At 38.1% G+C, this 20,003-nt stretch overlaps 1 protein-coding gene across 1 annotated transcript; it reads right to left on the reverse strand.

Annotated features, from left to right (window-relative positions):
- Positions 1 to 404: 404 nt before the first annotated feature.
- On the reverse strand, positions 405 to 3,362 carry LOC105281213 (probable elongator complex protein 3). The gene is made up of 9 exons (XM_011342286.3): positions 3,176 to 3,362; positions 2,811 to 3,052; positions 2,523 to 2,726; positions 2,169 to 2,422; positions 1,900 to 2,089; positions 1,573 to 1,790; positions 1,129 to 1,389; positions 860 to 1,041; positions 405 to 722 (listed from the first exon to the last, which is right to left on the reverse strand). Exons 1-9 carry the CDS (start codon positions 3,192 to 3,194, stop codon positions 646 to 648), a joined length of 1,647 nt encoding a protein of 548 aa, XP_011340588.1. The 5' UTR covers positions 3,195 to 3,362; the 3' UTR covers positions 405 to 645.
- Positions 3,363 to 20,003: the final 16,641 nt, after the last annotated feature.

The following is a 20,003-nucleotide window of genomic DNA, read 5'->3' on the forward strand; positions in this document are numbered from 1 at the left end:
CCAGTTATGGAGCTGCAATGTTGTGTTCGGGTTGCTCCGATTCGCTCTGTTTTCTCTCGCGAGTTTTTTGTTTAAAAATGCATCTTGTGCGAAATATCATCGCGGAAGTTTTGCGCGGAGTGCCATACGTTCAGTATAATGTATTAAGCATCGCGTGTAATCGTATCATGCACTAATGTGGTGACTGCAAAATCACCTACTTCTGTGTGCCTAGAACCGACCAGAATCCGCTTTACACACTTCGTGTGGCTTTACTTCTCTTCGTTATTTTTTCGTCGTCGAAAGGACAATGAATGCGCACGATCGTTTTTTCTCACGTATGTACGCACGTTATTATCTTGTAATTATATATTAATTACATGTTGAGTATTTGAATAACGTAACTTGATAAGCACAAGAGTCGCCATTTTGTCATTTCGTTTTATTAATTTTTCTACAAAGAATTTTTTATTCAGCAATTTATTTAAACGCAATTAACACTATAGAGTGATATATAATTCATTTATTAAGTTTTTCTAAAACAAGTCAATATTAAAAATTTTCAAAAACTTAAGATCTTAATATATTTCTACATTTGAAAAATGTAGAAGATTCGTTTTGTCCACTGGAACTTATTTAACAAAATTGTCTCAAAAATCTGCTTCATTATATAAGCATTTTAGACATGTATGGACCATCAAGTTCGTAGCCTAATTTTCTGTAATAGTTACGTGTCCCAACACCTGCAAAGAGATAGTTTGTTATTTTATACATAAGTTTCTAAACATGTCCAGTAATCCATTATAATATTTATAATTTAATACGATTAATATATTGATACAGAAAATATAAAAGTGTTCAGTCTCCGCATATGGTATACCTGAAATCACAGATATTTTTCGAGAATAATGTTCTTCCTTTGCAATGCGTTCAGCTTCCTCCATCAGTAGCATACCATATCCTTGATGTTGAAACTTTGTGGTATCACGAGCGCTAATGGGCACTACACTGCCATAAACGTGAAGCTCTCTTACGATCGAAGTTTCTTCCTTTAATTCTGGTCTGTGGGAAACATGCACAAAATTCGTCATATATGCGTATTACAGAACTCTGTAGGTTTCCAACTCCATTTCTAGAGAAAAGTTATACCTGAACGTGTTGTCGGAGCACTTCCTCAATCTAAGTAGGCCGATTAGAATATCCTGCGCAGGATCTTCGTAGGATAAGAATGTTTCCCATCCTCCGTTAGCAACATAATCACGTCGTACCAGCTCGACTTCGTGTGGCTTTACTTTGTTATGTATTTCTTGGATTCCTACTTCACGCGTACGGACATCACGGCACTCCAAACCCAGATCCTTCATTCTGGCTAGTGCTAACTCGCGTAAGTTCCCGTGTTCCACGCCAGAACTATTTTTTCACACAAAAATGCAGAGAAGTGTTACACGTGTATAGTATAAAACGTATATGTAATATTATACATAATATTAAATGTAGTAATACATTGTTTCATCATATCAAAGTAATACCTTCGATAATTTCAACTTTCGAAGTTGAGAATTCTTTAATATATCCGACATTCTTTATATTTACCTCACTAACGGCATGGGTATGTCACGTTGTACGCGATAGACACGTGTCCACGGTGGTACCAACGCCAGAATGCGAGCTATAAGATCAACAAGCACGCTCGGCTCGTAGCTTTTATATCTGCCACTTTTCCACAACTCGTACAAACCAGTGCCGCGTATAACTAAAGTTGGATAAATTTTTAAGCCGTCTGTTCGAAATGCAGGGTTATTGAAAAATTCCTAAAAATTGATTAACAACATCATTAGGCATCAGAAACAAAATCTACAATGAGTTTCTAGCAAGGCTCACAAATATGGACTTACGAAGCAAAATAGGGACATTACTCACCTGAAATTGATAAATGTCTCGTTCAATGTCTACATTTGGCAAATCGGGCATCATGTGAGCTATCACTTTGAATCCAGCATCTTTTGCTAGCTGAAAACTCTCACATACAGCACGTACTGTGTGTCCCCTATTAGTATCACGTGCTACATCTTCGTATATAGATTGCACACCAATTTCTAAACGCGTGCACCTGCATTGGATTATAGTTTGATTTAATTGTAAAGAATTTATGTATCTCTACACATACGTAACATCAAGCATCAACGTACCCGTAACGTAACATATCTGAAAGATGCTTTTTGAGACAATAGTCAGGCCGAGTCTCGATAGTAATACCAATACATTTTATAGAACTCTTTTCAGATGACTTGACTGCTTCATCAACATTACGGCTCTCGTGGCCAGACAGTGCATCGTGCAAATTCCGTATGAAATAATCTCTGTAGTCGTCTGGCAAAGACATGAAGGTACCTCCCATAACAATAAATTCCACTTTGTCGACGCTATGCCCCAATTGTTGTAACTATAGATATTAATAATAGATAGATATTAATAATATTTCCACGAACATCTCTCTGTAAAACAAAGATTATCTCACATGATGTGATCATAGAGAGGCTCACCTGTTGAATACGATGCTGAGTTTGTGCTTTTGGATCATATCTCGCACGTATTGCCCTCATCGATGTAGGTTCGAATCCCGTATAAGACTGTGTAGAATATTCAAAGTCAGAATCCGGTCCTCCGGGACAATAAACGCAGATATTTCCTGTCATATTAATATGTGGACATCTGTGTGGTTTGCACATAACTGCTACAACTGCAATCTGCAATAATTATATCATATTTTTGTCACCCATTATTTTGTCATTCATTATTAGTGGATAATGATACAAATTAAATTAACTGACCCCACTAGCAGTCCGGATAGGTTTGGCCTTTAATTTTGGTACAAGAATATGCTTTACATCACTGGGCACAGCTGCAATAATATCAACCAATTTCGGAGAAGAATTCAAGCCATATTTGGAAGAAATTTGTGTTTTTAACTTGTTCAAGTCAATATCCCGATTTTCGTGATGTGCTTTTAACAATTCCTGTATGATTTCGCCAATTGTCATCATCATTCGTTCCTCCTTACTCTGGTTAAACTCTGAAGAAACAATGCAAATGAATAATGTTACTTTTGAAAGTAAAATAACTAAGCAAAAACATTCGACGTTAATGCATTTTAGAATATATTATTGATAATATAAAGACGATATTGCAGGCGTACCGGTTTGCTTTTTACCCATGATTACTAATTGTTTCTCAATGTATTTTAAAGTATCTTAAAGTATATTGTTTTTTATTCACTCTTTGTTGTATTTTGCAAAACTTTCTCATGCAAAACGCACGAGGTCACGATACTTCACATTCCCAGATGAAATGATATTAACCTAAACTATCTTCCGCTTTAACGGCATACATGGACTTGCTTGTAGATACATTGTAGTGCATTCTCTTAATACTAGATGGCTTTAGTAGTACCAAAAATATAACTACGTGACTATTGTGTTGTATCGGCGGGCGCACAAAACCCAATTGCCTTAAGGCAGGGTAATTTTTATTTTGAATAAAAAAAAAAGCTACGTGACCATAGGTATGATGGGATAACTTTTTTAGCCTCATTTATTTTTTACCAATAAAAAAAAGCTGCGTGCTATATATAATGTATATATATATAATCTTTTAATATTAGTAGACACTAGTAGGCCCCCTAAATATAGCTATATGGATACATCATTTTTGCAATATTTAGTAATACATGTGAAATTATTCAAAATTTGCATTTTTCATTTTCCAATTTTACGTTATAATTGCAGTTTTTATTTATTAAATCATAATTACCATAAGTTATTTATTTAATTATGATTATCATAATTTTATTTTGGTAACATAAAAGCTGTAGTATAAAACTATAGTATAACATAATTGCACATACAATATCGTTTAATCAATGTTTATATCTTGATTTTAACAAACATTTAGCTTAATTATTGAAATATTCAATTGGCATTAATAATCAATATCGATCAAGATCCAAAAATAAGCGCAGTATACTTAGTTTCCATCAAAAATTGGGTAAAAAATTGAATCAATAGCATCATTCTTTTTATATTCCCATTATATAAATTTTTTGAGATATTCTGCATTTGTCATAGTAATAGTAATAACAATAGTGTTTATCAAAAAATATATATATTTTACTTTAACGTAAACGTGAAAGAGAATGAGATATTTTTATATAACAAATAATTTGCGATTAATGTGTTATATTTATCGTAACCGGCGTTATCGCGCCCTACAATTGATCCAAACCAAAAAAGCTTCTAATAGAACGGTTAATTCAAGCGGTTTCATCCATCCCACTGATTGGAGGACCGTAAAAAATTAATCGAATCCGTGGGTGCGGTGTAATATCAAGGGAGCGGTTACGTGATGCAATTCCGTTCTCGGCCGATCTAGCGACCTTATGGAAAATCGAGTAGACGCGCGTAAGTGTGCGTGTGTTCTGTGAATTCGGTGTTTGGACTTGGTGGTTTTACGATGTTTTAATTGTCTCTCATATATCGATCAATTATATCGAATACGCGGTAAAGTAACCATAAAATGAGTACCTTGATCGTAATTATCGTCGTACAACTTATTACATATTTTTACTCTAGTGGAAAAACAATTCTCATAATGCACGACAGCATGGACGGATTCATATGATTCATACTTACCGAAAAACAATCATTAAATCAGTTAGGACAGCAAGGACCACAGGAATTTGGTTTTCAAAGTGTTGCTGTCGAGATAAAACGAACAAATGAAGAAAATTAAAACATCTTTCTCACAGAAATATTATATTTGAATGAATTAAAATGAAAAAAGCGATGTCTGAGATGTCGCGAATATTGATAAATCACCAATTCCAAGTTCCATCACAACAGGGAAGTGAGAAATTCGAATCGAAGATTATGGCTAAGAGAAATGGAATGACTTTTCTTAAGATCTTGGAGAAGTTGGCGGTTTTTTCGATCAAGGGCTGCTATCAGCTATCGGTGTTATTAAAGCCTTGGCTCGATCTCTATGCATCTCATCGCAAAGTTGCCGGTTCAAATGGTGTCGGGGATGATAGGATGGAGCTCGTAAGTTAGACGGCACGGGGAAGGCGCGGTCGTCTAAATCGGGGCCAGGTCGCGCTGGGCGAAGCAGTCAAGATATCGAACGAGGTCGAAGACGAGGGTGGGCCCGCCGTCGCGATTAAGTTCGTGCACCGCCCCCGTGCCCCGAACTCCGAGTGCGCGTTTTCCATTTTCTATACGGTCCGCGGAAGCTGTCAGAACGAAATCGTATCACGTACAACTGCACGGCAAGGAAATTTGTAATCGATTTCAAATTTAATTTCTGCAAGCTCGACTCTAAGAAATAGAATCTGAGATTTAAGAAAAGAGACATGTGTGAGTAAACGTGAAAAAATGTGTGAAGTGTATGGAACGTGTGATATAAATGTCTGTAGAGAGATACGCGAGACCTCATATTATCGTATAAAAATAATTATCAGCATCAAGATTATTATTAAGAAATTACCGGGCAAGATCAATATTACTATTAAAAATATATTCTTCAGTATTTGCGAAACAGTGACAAAAAATAGCGGCCTAGTTCGTATACTTAAAGTATCCCTGGAGTCTACGAAAGCTTCGAACAATATCGTTAGTATCCTTCGGGGCCCATCGCGAAGAAGAGATTTTCCGCCTTGTCCCTATACGTAGCTGCCTTTACGCCGCTCTCTTTTCTCTTTTCTCCTCCAGCTCTTCCTCTTTCTCATACATATCTCGGCATCCAAGACGGAAATTTATGATACGTCGCGCATTTATATTCCCGCGCCTCTCATAAATTCTGCTTTACGCGCATGTAAGTGGCTCCACTTTTGTTCATAGATTCCTACGACTGTCAGATTTATGTTCCCGTACGTGGTATGCGATTCGACGTGTGAGACAATCCAAGATTGCAACGACAAAAATGAGAGACCGCGAGAATGTGCATGCATCTGTTTAGGAGAGATATGTCGACCAGTGTAGATCGCATCAAGTTCGCCAATCATCCGCAAAATGTGAGAGAAGAAATACGTTTAAAATGAAGTTCAATACACTGCAATGGACTTTTACGTAATAGCATACTTTTCAATAAGTTTTCGGAATTGGATAACTCGATCCACTCTCGATCCTGCATTCGATCATCGTTTCTTCCGTATCATTTGGACGAATAGGATTTTCGCATGAGTATTCTCGCAGGCGATTCCGGTTTCTTTTTTTCGTCGCCTGAAGGCTCGTTTGGACGTCGGGCAAGCGTCGATATATTGACGCGTACGTACGTACGTGAAGCCGGGGAATGATAGCCCGAAAGAGAGAAATCCGTGTCGTAGATGGGAACGGCGGGACTCGATATTACATAGTTCGCGATACAAGCTCTGAACACCACGAAAAACGCCTGCGGGCCCGGCCACCGTCGCTGTATGGCAGTAGCTTGAGATTATAATAATTCGCGTCACTGCGTCCAATTTCAATCTGCGTGTCTGGACGAGCAGGGTGTATCGGCAGGAAGCAGGACTCACTGCTTCGTTAAATGAACCCGTCGCAGCGCGAGCTTTTGTCGCGTGTTTTGTGATTTTTTCTTCCTTTTTCATTTTTTTCAAGTGATAACTCGGAATATTGTGCAGTATCGAGCGTAGATTTGTTCAGTTAAACCGTGAATCGTCAGTGTTCAAATATGGATTATTTCTTTTTTACTTTTACACTTACTGAAATGTTTTAGGATCTATAAAATTTTTGAACAAATGTGAATTTGTCGTCGTTTAAACAGAATATAAAATCCTTATCGCGATACAATAATGATTAATAGAGAATCCTAAATTGACTAGTTTATTGGTCACTTTACGCATTTTCAGATGTTTTATTATCTCTTGGTATTACTAAAAGAAGTGCTTGTTTGTAATCATTATGCCTTTAGTGATAATTGGCAATTATTTCATGTTGACTTGTCAAACATGCATGGAAAATGATATTTAATTTAATACCACAATCGCATTATACTAACGACATGACAATATTGATTTTCGAAGGAGCTTTATTTGTTGTTCTAACGATGCCGAGAGCAGTATGGATTTAGCAAGCTATATATACGCATTATGTACGTAGGTTCCTAGGCGAACAGCGAAAGCTTGAAATCTCTAAACGATAAATCGACTTTAAGATAATCCATAATTTACTCTTAAAAAAGAAAAGTCAAATCGAATTTCATCCTTGTCCTCCTTTTTAATAATTGATTTTTCCATGTTCTCTTGCGATTTTTTTCTATCGTATTAGAAACAATTTCTCCACGTTTATCTTTTATCTTCTACTCGGGAATTGATTAGTGATCAATTAATGTATTTATTTATTACCGAATTTAGGGACGATAATAAAAACGTATTTAACGGCGAACTTAATGTTTATTAAGCACTACACATGCGATATACCTATAGTGTTGAATCCTCTTCATCATATAATCTTTCTTTGATTTCTCTCACACAATCGCCATGTCATATATATATCTCCGTTCCTTAAACAGTGAGTGTTCATGGTGTACAACAGGCAGTCTATACTACAAAAGATAAAGCTCCTTGCTGATCCTGTAGCCTAGAATCTTTAACTTTACTGTATATCTCTCTTCTTTTCTCTTTCTTTCTTTCTCTCTCTACTTTACTATCGACTATTTTGCACTTCCTCCTTCTTTGACGACGGAAGCTCGTAATCCTTCGGGTGTCGTGATTTTATTTCTAAATACGCTAACTGTAGCAGCAAATACATATATAAATATTTATAACAAACGGCGCTGACATTAGATCAAATAGAAATATATCATTGGTGCACTTTCTCTTTTTCGTCAACATTTTCTTATTAATGATACCTACGATACTTTTGTGTTATAAAGGTAAATTTAAAATGGATGAAATTGTGCTCGCAAGTGCCTCGAGTAGCGCGCTATACTAGCTGCACCTACGACGTAGAAATATCGCATAACTCGAATGGACGCACAGCAACGTGCGTTGCGGTGCATCCGTGTGCACAGCGGACCGACAATAGTGTCCAGGACGACACACAGCCACTATGCAACAATGTGCGTGTCTATAGCACCCTCCTTTTTGGCGCAGTATCATGATGCTCTTTTAACCGTCATGATACTGTCGCGCGGTGTGCATCAGATTTCGCCCGAGAGGGCCGGCGATTTTCCAGCTCGCGGTTTAGCTTTAATCCCGCCGACGTCGAATTTTAATACGGCGCACGCAGAGGAGGAGAGCGCGGCGCGAAGCATTTACTTGCGCCTCAAATGCAGAATGTAAATGAAAGGCGTGCAACAAAATGCACATCTACGCGTCGGGACCCGTTTATCTGTGCGTCCCTCGCAATATTCATTTAAATTCGCCATATCTCGCGTAATTATAACTTTTGGCCGGCACCTCTGTTGCGCCGAGTTTATCAGCGACAGCTGGATCCGTTAAATTACGTGTGTGATTTAATTAAATTTTCACCGCGCGCTGCTGATCGATATTTTCGCGAGCATGAGACTCGTTAACGCGCGCGGATCTTTCCCAGCTGAATCCCATGTCCGTCGATTTTATCCCGACTGTACGTGATATTTGTACGGGGAAAATCGGTTCCCGTACAACGAATCTCCATAATGCCTTGCACGTGCGTTCGGCCAACGTGGTTACACGGCTCGATGGAGCTAAGTACATCTCTTACTCTTTCGAGAATGACGTTCATGGACGAATGCACGCTGGTGCACAAGTCTGCTCAACTTTAATCGATACACGTGCATTCTTTGTGATCACTTGGTACACTCCAAACATCCATGTATTAATCGCATTGTTTTTGGTTATTTGAAATTTCAACTCAAAATATATCGCAGATTACAAATGGAAAATGTGGATAAATTAAGTATGATAAAATAAAAGCCGTAAAAGCTTTTCAATTCATTCCTGTCTGTCATGATGTAAAGAAGCCCAATATTACATGAGACAGCAAGATTTTTAGGTATATTTAACTATCACGGTTAATTGCGTAAATTCGCGGCGAAATGTGTTTGCTTTTCCAAGCATCGCATTTTCTCATCGTTTCACGTTCGAATTTATCTAACCCGATACGTAAGACTTGATATTTTACGTCGTAAGCGACTTAATTTCCGTTGTCAGGCGATTATATGGGCTGATGCATCGTCTACAAGGCGGTATCTTATTTCACATCGTAGGATACGTTGTACCCTATTTATTACACCCGCATTTATCACGCGGTACATTATATGTGATACCGACATCGATCGGTTTCGCGGCTGTGCGTGTGTCGACAATAATGTACGTATCTCACAGGTCACTCGCTTCACAAGCTGACGATATCAATTGCTAATCTGTTAATGCATCCCTTGAGCAAAGAAAAAGCGATAATTCTGTATTCCGGAAAATCTCTTAGGTAAATTTTTTATGATTACTATCCCTTACGTGTTCCTCATAGTATCATCAATTATACGTATATAATATAAAAAAATCCTTAAATATTTCGTTTAAAAGTCCGTTTGTGTAACAAGTTTACCACATATGGTACGTGATATACGAATCAAAGATTCATCGAAATGTTAACGTGTCACTAATAATGGAAGACTGCATTCGATTTGGCAATTTGTCCTCGATCCCCCGTTTATTGAGCAGTCCTAAAGGCTGTTTAAGGTACTCGACGAGGACGTTTCGCACGCACTAAAGCGTAAGTGCTCGCAACAACCATTACATTCGCTATATTCGCCGCGATATCGCCCACCCCGTGGGGCGCACGGCTGCACATGCATTCAGGCAATACTGTTACGCGGCTCACTAAAGTTAAACACGTTCCTTGCATAACAACATCCCGGCGCACATGCGAGCACTATGATAGAAACAAACACCGATACCGGGATGCACACGAACCGCGCGTTCGTGTCCGGGTTTCTCTCACAGACGCATAACGAGAAGGAGAGGACGCGCTAACGTCGGCATGATGCACCAGGAGCTGCGGAAAGTGCTGCAGCAAGCCACCATCCGCTTGTCAAGTAATTGCGTTACATATTGACTTAGTTCGTAGAGGAGGCGCGCAGGTTAGGCGAGCGACGATGGCAGACCGCACGAGGCTAGCTTGAATATTAATTACCTGGTAATTTCAAATTTAATGGCTTCCGATAGTCGCTACCGTCAGACTTTCGGTAAGTTTTCAGCGCAACTTCTCCCCAATCCTCGAGTGTACTGATCGATGATGGGCTCTCATATTCGAATTTGAAAAGACCGAATCGTTCACTTAATGGACTCTCCAAGTTGACGAGTTAATCAGTAAATTATATTTAAACAAGAAACTCGGGCTGCAATTTAGCATTTCTTGGTTTAACATTTATTTTAGTATTGTTTCTTATAATTGGGTCGAAAAAGGAGCCTGCGTGAGTAATATTCATTTTTGAGCACATTTCTGAGTTAAAAATACGATTTTATAAATATAAAATGATATTATCTTGCACTTGGACATATCTCCAAAGTTGGAATAATGGTACATTACACATGATGCACGAGAAATCAAGTTTGATGATGACTTTTAATATTTCGGCATATTTCCTGACGATATATATAGAAATGATATTAATAGAAAGCAGATCAATCGATGAAAAACGCTTTTTTGGAATTCGAATTAAATGAGCAACTTGCTATATCATTCATCGATAATACGCGAAAGGATATTAAAGCTTAATGGACTGTTATTTAAATAGCTTGTGCGAGCGGTAATCGTTTCATCTTATTATGAGCTTATCAACTCGCGATCGTCGCCAGCAGAAAAACTCAATGTGATCGGTTTTCATGGATAAATAAGCTCCGCCATCATCAATGTGTCACGTACGATGCTTTCGATTATAATTCGATGCGTTATAGCGCCGTGTTCATCGGGGAACGCGAAAAAACTTGGCGACGAACGATACACGTTCGATTTTGTGCGCTGAACGACGCTTTTAACGCACGGCTGCGATAAAAGTTTAATGCAACACAACTCGCAGCCATGAAATTTTCAATCAACAGACTTTCGTTTTACCCGAGACAGATTGTTATCCCGTTGCAGGAAACGGCACATGCCCGTCCCATCAGTAAATCTCAATCAACACGCATTCAACGTACACAACCGTGTCCAATCTCTCAATCTAATACTGAGTAAGTGCTGCAATTTACGACGACATGGTTTATTAGAAACTCCCGAAACTTTCGAGTACAATAGGAAACCAGTAACGGTTCTTCGATGCGCGATCTCGTTTGCGTTACATTTCGAATTGTGCACCAAATGAATAATATAAAATATTCTACAAATATAGCATATCGATACAATCCAGTTTGCAAGAATAAAGTTTTGTGAAAATTAAAATTTAAGATAGAATAAACTTACTAAAACAGCTGTGTGCGAGGACTTTTAGAAAATCTTAAACAAGTTTAGTTAGTCAAATATATATAACATTAGGAATTACTAAATTATATCAAAAGTCAATACAAATGTCATCTTGGGATTGATCGAAGAATTCGTGCCGCAAGTATCGGCTTTAATTTGGAACATCATATGCCTAACTTATAGCGCACACTGTGTCAAATAAAAGAAAAAAATTTGCGATTATGTCATATTTTTGTTTTATTTTCCTACTTCATCAAAGTATTATTGCACATGCAGTGTCGAGGGCTGCAGCAATATTTTTACTTTTATCGCTTAAAATGCAAGCAGAGAACAGCGATCGATTATCTGTTAATCCCTTGGGTCAGACTAACGAGGCGTGATATTAGTCATATTTATGATGTTACGTGTAATTGTATAGTATACTCTTTTTGTCGAAAAGAAATTATTAAATTAGAAATGTTTTCTGGAAATAACACGCAGAAAATGCTTGCGGTTTTTATTTGAATATTACGCCCAGATATAAAATTATTTATACGAGTATGATACTTCATGGTATTCATCTTGATTCTCTTTCTAGAAAGCAGCATCTTTATGAGAGATGTACAATTTATACCTACAATATTTTTTTCTGTGGTTCTGTGCAGATGATGACGCAAGTAATGCCCTGGTCGGGAAAAGTATATTTTAGCAGCATGGAGCAAATCCGTACAGCTATTACCACATTTCATTAATTTTCTTTTTACTTTTTCGTGGCACTCGTCCGTACCATTTGCTTTTTTTAACGATACTCATTGCATATTTTTCTCTGCAGATAACGAATAACAGAGCTCACTTACTTTGCTGTTCACATTATAGAATACTTTATGAAATGTCCTATAATGTTGTGATTAATGGGATAACGAGGGGTGTATGTATAAATCGAGCGAAAATTCCTTTCGTACATGTGTTTTCGAGAAATATATTACGATTACAATGTTACAGTACAATTAGACAATAGAACAAATTTGTTAATTAAAATTAAAGAATTTTAATTAACTCTTCTTAATTTTAATTAACGAATTAAATAAACGCTTACTATACAAAGGAAAAGTATTTAGAGTTTAATAAGCAAGACAGAATGATAACATTGGTATTGCAACTTTTTAAAATTAATTACGATACGCATTTTTTACGAATATTTATGAAGTAAACTACAATCAACTTTAATTAACTTTGCCATTTTTGCTAGAGAAACATATATGTATTTCAGAATAATATGTTTATCTCGATTATCCTCGCAAAACTTTTATGCAGAAGTCCTTTTCTATTTCTATATCTTTTTTATATTATACATGGCAAAAAAAGGAATATAATTTGAGTGTATTTCCTAAAATAAAGCGTGCAAAAAGGCTCTCATAAAATGATCGTTTCTTTCTTTCTAAATTTGCAGCTCGTTCGCATGTTGAGAGCGTTTGCCTGGGGAGCTTCAGCCATCAGAGGAAGCTCCTCGGTGATCCACGCAAGGAGCATCCTTTCTCCAGAGGGGAAAAAGACACGGAGACGCAGAATAAAGCAGACGTTGGATAGCAGTCGTTGAATTTTGAGCCTCTCGTTCTCTCTTTCCCTTTCCTTCTTTTTGGACCAGCACCCGCCCGTCATCGCAGTACACACAGGTGAGTAAGCATCATGTATAAGATATGGCGGCACGTTTTCGCGGTGCATCGTGTCGAAAGGATGCCACGGAGTTATGCAAATAGAACACTTTTCCTTCATATATTCTAGTGCGCAACGGAATACACATCTAATCGACTTGTGCAAATCGTGGTACTGAAAATTGGCGCAGCAGTTGTGCTAGATATGGCACAAATTTCGTCTATTTTTGCCTACTTGTTATCGAACATTACTGATTTTACTGATTTAGTTTAGCGAGATTGTTCTCTATCATGAAAATATATGTCGGCGGAGAGAGAGAGAGAGAGAGAGAGAGAGAGAGAGAGAGAGAGAGAGACGTACTATTATCCGCTCTTTGATAATCAACTAAAATCAAATAAAAATGAAAACGGATGTATTTATTAATAATTAATACATTCTCCTGTGAACATACCAACAACAGGATTGAAATGAAATATAATGCATCGTACAATTAATAATTCACTCCACATGAGATTGCGTTCCATAAGCTCCTTCTCAACATTCAGAATTTTACGCGATATTTGTTAAGCAGCAATCGTATGTAAATGGTACAACTGTGCGTGTTTCGCGTTGGCGCGAGTTTTACGCGTACGCGAGTGCTAGTTTCGTGTTTCCGCCGGTTTCGTTTTCAGCTAATATATTTATAGCGCACGAACGCGCGCGCGTGCACACATGTACAGAACTGTGTCTCGCATGGCCACGCGTATATTCGGTTTATTCGGTGGACGAGACGGTACCTTTGCGCGAAAACACTGATAGGTGCACAACAGAGAGTACACCGACGGACGACGAAGGTTGGAACCGCGGCGTAAAACTGTGAAGCGAGACCGGCATCGTAATTTACTCTTTACGGTCGGACTTTCCCAAATCCCTTCTAGTGCACCCTGACACGCACGCCAGCCGCGTGTGTGTGCCAACACAGAAACGTGTACACGATGCGATGCGAACACCATCGGGGATGCTTTCTGACCCTTTCCCTGACGTTGCTGAAAATTTTCTAGGGGCTATTTATCGTGTTTGCGTCCCGGCCAAGTCCGGCTACGTGTAATTTGCGATCTGGCCTGGTGTCCATTAAATAGCATTATCATTGCTTATGCACGTGCTGAGAAACGTTATATTGTTTAGCGGTTGGATCGATATACACAACGCGTGATAGATAATATTTTAAAATATGATAAAAAGATACTACAGAAAATATTTCTAAAGTTGATTAATTTTTTGTATATGTTTGTAGGATATCAAGTAAAAAGTATAATTAATGGTAATTGTTTGAAAAAGTTGCGCAAATTATGTGACTACAGATGTAAATTTACTCCTATTTCCTTTTTTGCATAATCTATTTTTGCTATTAACGTTGCTATTTCTAAAATGCTCCTCTTTTTGGATTCATTAAGATACGTTTTAATGTAGAAAGGCTGAATAGGTATTTAAAGGCACATCTCATGTCTAATTAGAATGGATGGTCTGAAATCTCCTCAATGCAAATACAGAGTCAATTTTATACAGATGAAAAGAAATTTCGTTTGAAATAAATTGAAAGATCACGTTGTATACTCAATATTGTTGGAGCAATTCAAGGGCTTTGTAAGGCCTCGAGACATAAGGGTGCCTTGAAGAAGGTAAAAGGGCTTCCGGTACCAATTTCACAAGTTATTGAAAGCTCTACTGTGCATTGCTATTATTTATATATCGTGGAAATGAAGTCTAGCAATTCTCTCTCTCTCTCTCTCTATCTCTCTCTCTCTCTCTCTCTCTCTCTCTCTCTATCTCTCTCTCTCTCTCGCTTCCCTCGAGAAACGTATTTAGAAATAATTTAATTTATTTACAGTTTTTCAAACAAAACATTTTATATTTATATTATTCGAATTGTATTTGCTCGGTATAGCGGTAGTTTGTTTTTTCTCTATTTTAGAAATAGATGCATAGTGGATAACATTGGCTTGTTCATCCAATTACAATTTGAATTTTTATTATAAATATTTTAGTACCTTTTATATAGCTTGTTGGCGATGTTGCATATAGTTAAGAATTTAAATTTTTAGCAAGATTTTTTGAGCTCCAAATGATAAAGCTTTAAAAGCTTTAAAAAGTCATAAAAAGTATTAAAAAGGACATAGTGGAACGGCTATTTTTGTAAATTTTCAGTCTAACACGAGCAAGGCATGATGTTTCATAGTCTTCCAAACCTTCCGAGTCTATTAAAATAATATGAGACATGTTACATGCTGTAACACACATCCCAATGTTTGCTAACGCGGCAGGTTTTAACAGTCATATCCTTCTGCCGCACTTCACGTATTTGCTTTTATTATTTGAATACCACTCTCGCAAACGAGCGAAATAAATTTTCAAAAGAACATAGAAATGACTATAAAAATATTTTTCTGCGCGTAATGTATGCAACCGTTATTCGCATCTATGACGGCAAAAATGTCTTGTTATTCGCAAAGTGACGTATAAATCCGTCCTTGCTTTCACAAAGTTCTCAAGTTAGCATGCAATAGCATCGAGTATATGATATTTTCTGTTTTCTCTTGAGATAACTTTCGAAGTATCCGTATCATTGTTTTATGTCCAAAGTATCGCCTATTTTCTCTTCAAAGTGAAATCCCGATCGGCGCTTTTGTAAAGTTATCCGAACGCAAGTCGGGTCCAGATGAAAGTTCGAATTGAGCTGAAAGTACTTGTTCGGAATTGGTTGGAATCGAGGTTAATTAAGGATTAAGAGTAAGGAGGCATTTGTGGAGTATAGGTAAAAGCAAGCAACGCGATTTAAGTCTCGATGGATAACAGCAGGTACAACTGCATTAGATGCATTTTCCTCAAGTGCAGTGTCTTCGATTCACTTTGACGATGAATATCGTCATCGGTTCTCGGAAATTATTAAAAACTTCATGGCTTGTTAGTTTGCGCGGGTTGCATCGTTATTGAAAGAAAAGAGTAAATCTTGTTTGGCGTTTCGCAAATAGTAGAGTATCGCAGGGAAAAGTAGGACTTTCCACGAAAGAACTGAAGAGAAATATTTTAAAAACTTAATTTACAAAATACTTTTTTTTAAATTTTCGGTAATGGAACACAATATTAATTGATTTGTATATATACGAATAAATATTAATGTACACATTTGTATCGCCTTGTGGATGTAATAAATGAAAAATCTTTTAAAATTTTGATGTTGTAACGCAAATAAAAATACAACAAAGCATATCTCTCCAATCGAAAGCACAAAGATACTTTTAAAATATTCAAGTTCAGAAGTTTATAATATTTATATACTTCGCGAAACACACGGGCGATAAAATATTACGCTCTTTACATATACGAGTATGTGTCCACGTCGTTTATCAATCGTTCCGTTTATTTCTCATTCGCGCTGGAAATCGTACAGAAATGCGGATGTACTCGAGCCAATTCCAGAATCGATCGCAGTTGCGATCAAACGTATTGCGTCGTCCCAGTCTAAACAGAGGAAGAGGATATGAATTGATTGATCTCTCGACTTTGAGCATGGGACACTGTTTGCTTGTCAATGGTGTTCGCAGTTACTCGGAACTTCATCGGGTCAATGCATCGAATTGCAGTATCGAATTTCGACCACGCAACCAGCTACCGCGGCAACCATTAACCTGCCACGCGAATATTATCAAGTTTACAGAATATTGTGTCGTAAACGATACATTTGGATATAATCCTGCTCACGTATCTCAGGCATTTCATGGAACATTTAATCACATAGAACAGTAAAAAAATTGTTAATAAAAAAGTTACCAATTGCCTTTCTAACTGTAATACTTTTAAAAATACTCATCGTTTAGAATTATCATACGATCGAATATAAAATATCTTAAATCTGAAAAAATATATTCTCTTTCGTATCAAACTCGCCGCCATTAATCATATTCAAAATTAATGTGAAAAGTACCGCGCGCATAAACAAATGCCAATAATCGCAAGATAAAAATGGTATCGAACTCTTTATTAATCTTCTTTCGTAAAACAGAGAGAAACGAGAAAAGACATTCCGAGAAACGGAAACGCGCGCCATTCGATGATCAATAAAAGCATTATCAGAAACAATAACTTTTGATTTGATTTGATACAATGTCTATCGCTTTGTGATACTTGCCGTTCGAGTGATCGTCAATGACCACCACTTCGTTCCGTATATTTCAGGATCAAGCACCATTATTCGTACGATGGCAATGCTTAACAATGTGCCGCGTAGATAATATACTAATACTTTTACAATAAATCCGTAGAGCTGCAAACATGCCAGAGCGTAACATTCGCGCAAAGTTGTTCAGTCGCTCGCGAATTCGCGGATAAAATCGGATTGGCGTGCGCTTTATTTCTTCTGCTTTAAACCGCCAGAGAACAGAAAGAATATTACTCTATTATCTATAATGGTTTTTACAATTTACTGCGTTTTTCATTTGTGTTTTGCCGTTTCCTTCGGCCGGCAGCGCCGGAAGAACGCACTATGCAGAGAGAACGCACTATGGCGTGAATAAAAGCGTAAAGAATCATTTTATTTCACCGATGTTATGCACTCGCAGTCGATGCATTCCGTACAGAACGATCCGCGACTATTCTGTACTTCCTGGTTTCACAATGTATCCTCAGTAGAGTACAGGAATGAGTGCGGTATAAAGTGGAATATTGTGAAAATTAATCGATTGACTGATTGATGTTTTTCATTGCTTCACTTTGAATTATTTTTATATAAATTTGATATAAATTGATTGATCTTTTTCTAGCAATTGACAAATAACATAAATTTATTTCATCAAAGCTACTGCCGAGATTATGTTCCATCGTGATATTGAATCATCTTAAATCACGCGTGAACGCTAATCAATATCTTCAACGAGATGATGGACGAGATGCTTGATGCAAAATTAGAAAATCTGAATATCCAAGTATAACATTGCACTAAATGCGCCAGGCACGTCCTACTTCGTGCAATAAAATATAAAATGCGAACAAAGCGCCGATTAATTTCCTGATATCCCACGGCGAGCCGGAGACAAGCAGCGGGCGGAGGGAAGGCTTTTTGTGTCGAACGTATCGATACTTGAAACCCGGTGGATTGGTGCATCGGTTTCATCGACGCACGATGCATACGCCGCGAGGGAGGGAGGGTAGCAAGAGAAGAGTATGTATATACAGCATATATCGACTATAGGCGAGCCGCGGTGTGACGGACCATTGTGTGGTTTCCTGCGGCAAATATCGCGCGCATACGAGGACACAGGTAAACATGGACGCATGTACTGTGTTACCACCCAAGTGTAGAGACACGCGAGCGTGTATATGTGCGTGCGTGCGTGCGTGCGTGCGTGCATACGCGGTCCCACGGTGTTAAATCCTCGTTAACAAGCCGGCTGGATCGCGCGCGCTTTGTACGTGCGCTCAGTCCTCGTGGTATCGATCGATCATCGAATACCGTCCCGTGAAATCCACTTCTGAGTCTATCGCGCGAGCCGCCCGATTACACGCCGCTGCATTTTTCTCCTTTTCTTTCCTTTTTTTTTAAACGGTCACGTCAACACCTCGATAACTGACGGCGGAATCCTGCAGGGCGAGAGTAAGCGCAGGTGACACCTGATTGCATCTTTTAAGAGGAAGTGTTGCTGTTTAAGCGTTTTCCAAGTCTACTTGAGCCAAAAAACGGAACATGTTTCGAAAATTAAAATTACATGTTATGTTGGAAGACATAGTTAATGAAATCAATTAATAAAAGCAGAATAAATAAAATCAGGATCTCTCTCGCATGTAAGGTGACGCGATATATTGGGAAATTAATGTTACATCGATTGAATAGTATCTCATGCACTGTATAATATCTCATATTGACGTGCGACGGAAGAATATCCGCGAAGAAAAATAATGCGTGCGCGTGCGTGATATGAAGCAGAACTAATTTCAGTACATCAAGATCTGATTTTGGTTGTTTCCAAGAGAAAACCTTGCACTGCAAACGCTTATAAATTTCCGTTTATACTAGTGCAACCCTTGAAGCGTATTCGCTCGGGTAACTTCCGGACGTCTACGAGCATTCGCGTTGCCTTCATCGAGCAGGAAATGGTCACGGGGAAACCGTTTTGCCACGGTCCCCCGAGTGGCCAAAACCGATTTTCACGCTTGGCGGAGCAATCGGCCGGCGATTCGCAACCAACGTAAGCACGTAATTTGACCGGACACCGACCTGGTTCAACGTTATTTATGCATGCATATGCATACGTTGTAATATAGTCCGGACACGCTGCTGGCACTTGTCGCACTTGCACGGCGTTTCTCATTGATAACTCGGTGCTTGTTTCATAACATCGTGCCGCGAAACTCATAGCGTCGTCCGCAGCCCAGCTTTCTATTATCTTTGCAAATTCGCGGTTGAATTTTGTTGCACGTCGGGATCTCCGTGAAAACAAGGTGCTCGTCAGTTGGCAATATTCTTGTCTCCGTCCGAAATTTAATTTCTACACGCTCAAATGGTTGAGATTTTAATTGAAGCTACTTGGAAATGTGAAAACATTATTCCTTTTGGTTATCCTATTAATTCGAAATACCCTGTTCTCCTCTTTCCTCGCAAATTTGCCTGATTTTTATTCGTGACGAGAAGGTAAAGAAACCTAAGTCGAGTTCATAGAACTTTTCTCATTTTTTCTTTCTTGATCTAAATAATGCGCAAGTAGCAAACTCTCTTTGGCGAAACAACGTGGAACAGCATTGAAGGATAGTGCGAGAGATTATTGAACTTTACGGGAGAGACGAGGCAGCAAAGTCAAACAAAACGAAGTGAAAAGAAGTCTAAACGGCAATAAAGTAGCAGCAGCAGACGCGAAAACTCGATACTCATGATCTTGACTCTCTTTTTGCCGCGAAGACGCTTTTTCACGAGAAAAGTTTCTTTCGCATGGA

This window comes from Ooceraea biroi, chromosome 5 (assembly GCF_003672135.1).
Source record: "Ooceraea biroi isolate clonal line C1 chromosome 5, Obir_v5.4, whole genome shotgun sequence".
NCBI lineage: Eukaryota > Metazoa > Arthropoda > Insecta > Hymenoptera > Formicidae > Ooceraea > Ooceraea biroi.

Excerpts from the sequence above, each read along its gene's own strand:
- LOC105281213 (XM_011342286.3), bottom strand. Across the intron at positions 2,090-2,168 it reads TCAGATATGTTACGTTACGG|GTGCACGCGTTTAGAAATTG; the intron begins GTACGTTGATGC and ends AATCCAATGCAG. Across the intron at positions 1,042-1,128 it reads TGCTCCGACAACACGTTCAG|ACCAGAATTAAAGGAAGAAA; the intron begins GTATAACTTTTC and ends TGTTTCCCACAG.